This window comes from Lupinus angustifolius, chromosome LG03, assembly GCF_001865875.1.
Source record: "Lupinus angustifolius cultivar Tanjil chromosome LG03, LupAngTanjil_v1.0, whole genome shotgun sequence".
Lineage (NCBI taxonomy): Eukaryota > Viridiplantae > Streptophyta > Magnoliopsida > Fabales > Fabaceae > Lupinus > Lupinus angustifolius.
The window spans coordinates 27,490,040-27,498,127 of NC_032011.1; the positions used below are offsets into that span (position 1 = coordinate 27,490,040).

The 8,088-nt window shown below is 32.7% G+C and overlaps 1 protein-coding gene across 1 annotated transcript; it reads left to right on the forward strand.

Moving 5' to 3' along the window:
• LOC109344299 (nodulation-signaling pathway 2 protein) lies at positions 1,345-3,591 on the forward strand. Its single transcript, XM_019583021.1, has 2 exons — positions 1,345-2,389; positions 2,947-3,591. Exons 1-2 carry the CDS (start codon positions 1,425-1,427, stop codon positions 3,542-3,544), a joined length of 1,563 nt encoding a protein of 520 aa, XP_019438566.1. The 5' UTR covers positions 1,345-1,424; the 3' UTR covers positions 3,545-3,591.

Genomic DNA, 8,088 nt, shown 5'->3' on the forward strand with positions numbered 1-8,088 from the left:
AAGAAAAGAAAAGTTGAAGAAATGCTCTCAACCGATACGAATTTTCTAAATATGAGAACCCTATATTAAAAGGTGGAGAACCCCAACAACTATGTAAATCCAACGACCCATAAAAAGATCTCAACTAAAGATCTGATGGTTAAGATGCAGACAACGATCATGTTCAAGGAATGTTCTTCTTACCCCTCAAAGTTGGCAACGACCATGTTGACTTAGTCGACATGTGTGCCACCCATGTGTTGACTTGTCGGGCGGCCGAATGGCAAAGGTGGTAGTGGTGTGTGCAAACATGTGTGGTGGTTTTGACATGTGTCCTCACTCATTGCAAAATCATTGATCCCCTTGGGGCTCACTTCTAAAAGTGCACTAAAGGCTTATAAACAGTCTTCAAGTGTTTCCTCCATCTTATTTAGGACTTGGAATATTTCATTTCTCACCAAGTGTCTCCATTAATGATACATTTGTTCCAACAAAAACGGACATTTTTATGATTTCTATATGATGTTTGTGACAATATAAGCGAACACATCACAATAATTTCATCTTTTGATCTTCCTATCTCACTACAATTTTTTATAAACCGAAATTGTTTTTCAAGAATATAAGGGCTCAACTCATATGTCAGAATGGAATAAAAACCAAGAGTCAAGTAGGCTAAACACAGCTTATTTTCTTCTCTTATATAAAATTTGTTGCAATTTTGCTTCTTTAATTTTCCCGGTATCCTCCTCTTCTCACCTAGTTTATTAGGTTGACACACTAACATGGTAATTTTGGACAAACTTTTATGTCTTGGGATTAGCTGTCCTTTGTTATGTATTATTGTGTTTCAACAATTGCCACCTACTTAAAAATAAAAATAAAAACATAAAATAATATTTTATATTATTTAATAAGATATGATCAGTTTGGGACATAAAAATATGAAATTTTGAGAACATAGAATCGTAATACCTCTTATAACATAAAACTAGAAAAAAGAACATCTAACATTTCCGCATTTTGATTTCCTATGAGATTTTTTGTATTTTAAAAATAAATATAATAGACCTTTCCAACAATTACAACTTCAACATGCTTTTCCACATCACTCAATTATGTTAGTTACATACGAGATAATTGTATTTTTTGAGATATAAATCTACCTCAAGATTGAATATGACATCATATAGGGCTGTCTGCATGTCTTAAACTATCTTAAAGTTCATGGGTATCCACTGTCTCTTACACCGACCCTTAATTTCTTCTCTATTTCAAGTTTCAACTCTCAGATTCCCCCTATATAAATCTCTCACATACTCTGCTCCCTCCTCACAAGGCACAACACAAAACAACACAACACAACAAATATTCCATCTCTTCTCACCAAACATAGAAACCTCTCTTACTTCCTTTTGTGACAGTTTTACTCAAATTAACTATACATGTCCATCACCATGAACATGGACATCTATGCCATCAATGACCTAGACTTCTCTGAATACACCACCACAACCTCCTCCGATACTCACACTTCCGACGATGGTCACGGTTATAATTGGAACCACTGGTCCCCCATCGTCAACTGGGACGCTCTCACCGGTGACCAAAACTGTTTCCACGGCCTCATCGATTCTCTCATGGATGACGTCGCCACCGCCGGCGTTAATCTTAGCCCTATAAACCACCAAGATGCCTGTAACTCCCCTTCCACTACCTCGGAAGACATAACCACCACCACTGACGACATAACCACCTCTGCATGTGAGGAGGAAGTAGCTGCAGCAACCACCGGCGACGTGGATTTCAACGGTCTAAAGTTGATCCACTTGATGATGGCGGCGGCTGAGGCCCTCTCCGGCGAGAACAAGAGCCGCGAACTGGCTCGAGTGATATTGGTTCGGCTCAAAGAATTGGTTTCCACAACCCACGGCACCAACATGGAACGTCTTGCAGCGTATTTTACCGAAGCCCTACAGGGTTTGCTAGATGGCACAGGATGTGCACACAACAACAAGCACTATAATTACGGTTCGAGTGGGACTCACCGAGAAGATAACCACCACCGTCACCAAACGGAGATGCTTGGAGCGTTTCAACTGCTTCAGGAAATGTCTCCTTACGTTAAGTTCAGCCACTTCACTTCTAACCAGGCTATCGTTGAGGCTGTGGCCAATGAGAGAAGGGTTCATATCGTTGATTATGATATTATGGAAGGGATTCAATGGGCCTCACTCATAGAGGCATTCGCCTCAAACAAGAATGGCCTACCGGCGCCTTACCTCCGGATCACAGCGTTGTCACGAACTGGCACCGGAAGGAGATCCATTGCCACTGTGCAAGAGACCGGACGCCGTCTCACTGCTTTTGCAGCCTCCCTTGGCCACCCATTTTCCTTTCATCATTGCAGGTATTGTAATTTATTCTAAATTCTGTTGATGTGATCCATGTTTTAAATGCAAACATGAGTGTGGTCCTAATTATAGTTAATGTGATTGTGCTTATTGTTATGTGGATTCTAATTGTATAGTGTGAATTTTTTGTGATTACAATATTTTTGAATTAGATATAGCTTAATATTGTTGTGTTGTGACTCAATGCGGCTATATTATTATGATTTAGTATAATATCATTGTAGTGTAATACTCTTGCAGTGATGAGCATAATCGTAATATTAGGGCTACATCATTTGAATCATTGCATAAGGTTGTTGACATTTAGGTCATTGCATATCCTATGTTGTGAATTTTTATAATTAAATAAATATTTTTGAATTTGATTTGATGTGACTCAACTGCAACCAAATTAAAGGTGATTGAGTACAGCATGAGAGTTTCTTTAACATTCTTGAAGGGAAAAATTGAATGGAGAAATTCATTCTAGGGACAAAATTTAATAATCTTGATTTTCATAACTTACATTAGATGATGAAAAAAATGACTAAAGAACTAGCTTATGATGTTTCAGGTTGGACTCAGATGAAACATTCCGGTCTTCTTCTCTAAAGCTAGTCCGTGGAGAAGCTTTAGTATTCAACTGCATGCTACACTTGCCACACCTCACATACCGTGCACCCAATTCCATTGCATCATTCTTAAACGGTGCAAAGTCATTAAAACCAAAGCTAATAACATTAGCAGAAGAAGAAGTAGTTCCCATTATTAGTCATGAAGCTGGCTTTGTTGGAAGGTTCATGAACTCACTAAACCACTATTCCGCACTTTATGACTCATTGGAGGCTGGGTTTCCAATGCAGAACCGTGCTAGAGCATTAGTGGAACAAGTTTTCTTTGGGCCCCGAATAGCATCTTCGGTGGCTCAGTTATATTGGATGGGGGAAGAAGATGAAGAAAGAGGGTCTTGGGTGAAGTGGTTAGGTGCGGCGGGGTTTAGAGGAGTTCCTATAAGCTCAGCCAATCAATGCCAAGCGAGGTTGTTGTTGGGACTTTTTAATGATGGGTATGGGGTTAAGGAGTTTGAGAGTAATAAGTTGGTGTTGGATTGGAAATCAAGGCGTTTGCTTTCTGTTTCTGTTTGGACGAGTTCTTCAGAATCTGATTCGTAGCATACTAAATACTATTTTTTAATTTGCACTCCAAAAATGGGAACAAGAGTTATGTACTTACACATAAACAAATTAAAGATCATTTGTCTCAAACAATTTCTCATTTTTTGTCTCGAGCCAATCACGTATTATCACATGAATATAACAAAATTTTAAACGCAAAAAATAACCTTCTAATTGGCTCGAGACTAAGGAATGAGACATCGTTTAGAATATGTGATCTCCGTCCTTTATACATTCCACTTTTAGTAGATTCAATTTAGAAAACTGGATACCTTAGAATAATGAGTTGTAAGGTACATGTAAATGTGAATCTATGAGTGTAAATATTGTACAAGGTGAAAGAATAATGAACTTTAGTTAACTGTACAGTTGACTGAGTTTGTATTTTTGTAACCTCAGAGATCTTTTTCTGTATATGATAGTTGACTAACAGTAACTATCATATGGCCGAACAAAATGTGGAATATAAATGATTTTCAAATCCGAAAGCTATTGCAAACTGGTACATGTTTCACTGATTTTTTTTTTAAATTTTAATGGTTGTAAACACGTGTGATCAGGTGGTTAATGACCCAGTTCTTTTGAATAAATAAAAAGAAGTACAGTCTTGTTTTTGCATATATTAGGTGTTCCCATTCACTGGAACCTACTTCGTGGTTGTAGATCACACACCTTTTGGACACGAAAACGATGCTGCATTTTGTGAATATCTAACTAAGGAGGTAGGAATGGTGGCAAACCCTAGTAGTGTGTTTTACTTTCTTCAAGTCATGCTAATATGCAATATATTTGGATTGAAAACATTTTCCTTTCTAGAAACCTAAATGCTGGGTTCTGATTATTTTTGGTTGATTGAAATGAATTCCCGGTTGTCTAGTCATTACCTTTAACATTTTGTCTATGGGAATTAATTAATAACACAATACCAAAGGTCAATGAGCCAATGTGCGAAACCCGTGGATTTTGTTATCTAACTAGATAATCTTTTCTTACATGCATCTCAATATTTTTATAGGTGTATGCTCCTAATGAATCATTCAAGGTTTATTAAGCGTGTTTATAATATGCACAACAGAAAATAATTATATTAAAGATGATTGAATAATTATTTGTATTTTTTGTGCTAAAAAATACAATAATATTCCATTTAAATGTAAATATATAAAATTAAACTATTTAATTTAGATATTTTCTCGTCCAACAAAAAATTAGAACACTTAATAGTGTGTAACCCCATAGGTCCATTATTATACCGGTAATAAATTAACTCATTAATTTACTAATCAAGGTTGGCATCTAGCAACACTACTTAACGACCGGATAGAAATGAAGTAATAATATCTTTTACTTTAGAACCGTTAGAAGATTAATATAATATTTCCTTTCATCTTTACAACTTTATGTTAACTCTAGAGTATAATATAATTGTCAAATTCTAATAAGTTAATTCGTAGTGAATGACTTAAGAAACTCATTTCTTCATTCATTCAATTCCCATTGGTCAAAGTCTTTATTTTTATATAGCTCAAACTCATTACCACGAGTTGATGAATTCTTTCTTGATTAATCACTAATTCTACAAGGATTTAATTATACCTAATAACCATTCAGCTAATATCGTAAGACATTAGGTATCTGATATCAAAATAAAATAAATAACTTATTAATTACTATGGTAATATCAAATCTAAGGAAAATATATATTTCTTCATAAGAATATCCTATTGACAATTCAAATGTAATATATTAACCATTAGAAATTCTCATTTGAGTCAGTTCAATGGTCATATCTCTATATGCAAAATTTATATGTGTAATTTAATAAATGAGATATATTAATTTTTATCTAATAAAGATCATTAAACACATATTGATCTATCTGGATTAATAGTGTCCTAAGCTCAATAATCCTATTATCAAGAATAATTTAGATTAAAATTATAAAAGATTTATTTCTCATTATTATAATCTCTATTATAATAATAAGTCTCTAATTTTAATCACTGACCTTTCATATTAATTATTTTGATAAACAATGAATATGATATTAAGATAATAATACATATAACTTTATTATTATAAACATGACAAATTGGTTCTTGGGTGTGAATATCCATTTTTGTCCGGCATAGAAAAAGCCCAAAACTTTTCGAATAAAAAATAATAGAATTCCGAAGATGGTTTTCTAAAAATAATAAAACTAAACATGTTATATTAAGGTTCCTAAATCTAAATGATTAGGTTAACCAAAATCCAAATTTAAAATAATAAGACTAAACCATTTGTTAAAGTTCCTTAATCTAAGTGATTGATTAGATTAACCAAAATTAAAGTAACTTAATTCTCAAAAAATGAATTTTCAAAGTTATTCTTAAAAATATAATTAAAAATAAGAAATAAATGAATTAAAGATTTGGTTGGATTTCACATAAATTAAAGATTTGAAATCATGTGATCTGAATCATATTATATCAATTTGATTAAGTTGCATAAATCACCTTGATAATAATGAAATCTTTAAGGATTCAAAAAATCAAATCAGAGATTGTGTTATGAAAAACAAATCACATCAAATAGATTGTATCTCAATATGAGTAAGGTAAGAATCACAATTGTATCAGAAAATAATATTGAGATTGCGTATTAAATATCTTTTGTGATTTGTATAAGATTTAAAAAGATTGGTTTCACCTATCATTGAGTAATGCAATAATATTAAGATGATTTAGAATCGATAAAATATATTGTCTAAGAAAAAAGGATTTCGAATAATTTTATTTTGTGCCAAATAGTTATTTTTACTCATTAGGAGTATTACAATGATTTCTAAACTCTTTATAAAAAAATTATTAATCATGAAATATACTTTTCAATGTGTTCGTACTCAAAAAACATTTAATTCGAATTCTTTATTTTTAAAAATAAATGCAAATTCGAATTTAGTTAGTAAAGATGGGGATTTGAAACTATAACTTACCATTTTTACATGTTTTGAAATTCATGACAAAAAAATAAAATTCATACACATCATCTATTTCCTTAAATAACAAGCTTGAGTAAATAAAAGATGATTTTATGTATTAATAAATGAGAAATTCTCTCACATTTTAGACTTTAATCATAGCCAAGTGTAGGTAAATTTGATATACTAATGATTTAAAAAGGATATTATGTTAACACTATAAATAGTGCGAAGTCATCATTCAAAGAGAGGAGTTCCACACAAAAAGCACACCATTCTGCCAAAAAACACAACAGTGAGAAAGGAGAGAGAATTGGTCAGGAAATGATCCAGCGTGTGCAAGGCTATATGTCACTCTGTGCAACCTTCCCCATACAATATCTTAGATGTCCAATCTGTTGACTAATCCTCATACTACATTGATCATAGGCTTGACCAACCAAGGGGTGAAAACACACTTGGATTCAGTGAAAATGGATACACCAGATCAGTGCCCATTAGAGGTACAGAATCATGTGCAGGCGAGTACACACTGGAACCTGTGCATCCTTCCACTCCATCTAACCAGAGACAACGACATGGCCTCCTCCTTGCTGCACCATCATCCAGCCAATGTGCACATAACACATCAACAAGCTTACATGGTCTCACCTGCACATGATCATAACTCTCCCAGGTTTGTTTTTTTTCTCCTTTTTTTTTTGCATTATGTGTTTACTTATATATTATAGAATCAATACGATTTAGTAAGTAAAAATGTGATTTTTTAATATCTAACAGAGACTAATCCAGAAATAAAAATATATTTTTTTTGAACAAATAAATAGTATTTTTTTTGGATAAATATCAATAACTAAAAATCAACAAAAATAGCAATAAAGTAACAACTTTTTTTCTCTTAAAAAAATTATTTTTTATTTTTATTTCTAATTTCATAATCACATTACTAAAAAATATTAAGAGCAAAAATTATTTTCAATAAAGTTGAGCATTTTTATATATAAATAAAACATGACAATAAATACTTTTCAAAATATAAAATAATTTTGAGAATTAATCAAAGATGGAGATAAAGTCGCCCTGAAGGCCTCTTTCTTCTCAAATCATTTTCGAAAAGTCACGCTACGCCGCTTCTTTTAAACCGATTAAATCTCAAAATCGATAAAATTCTATTTCCTTAGTTAAATAAATGACTAAAATTAACGAAATAAAAACTTTTTTTCACCAATAAATTAACATGCAAAATAAACAATTTTGACTACAAAATATATTTTCCTTAATTAAAATACACGCAACCAACAAACCTTTTTCTACCTAAAGAAATATGTAAGCCTTGATTCCCTTAATAGGGATACGTAGGACCAAAGTCAATCTGGTCAGACACAATAATAAAAATAAATAAATTTGTTCCTTTTAATAATTAATTAATTAACCAGATCCACTAGAGAAAGGAGAAATGCAAGAGCCTATAGCTTTGCGTAGATCCACTAGAGAAATGAGAAATGCAATTCCACATGATTACATTTACTTTCTCCTGGAACATGGGGGTGATGGCTTAATGGATAATGATCCATTAAAC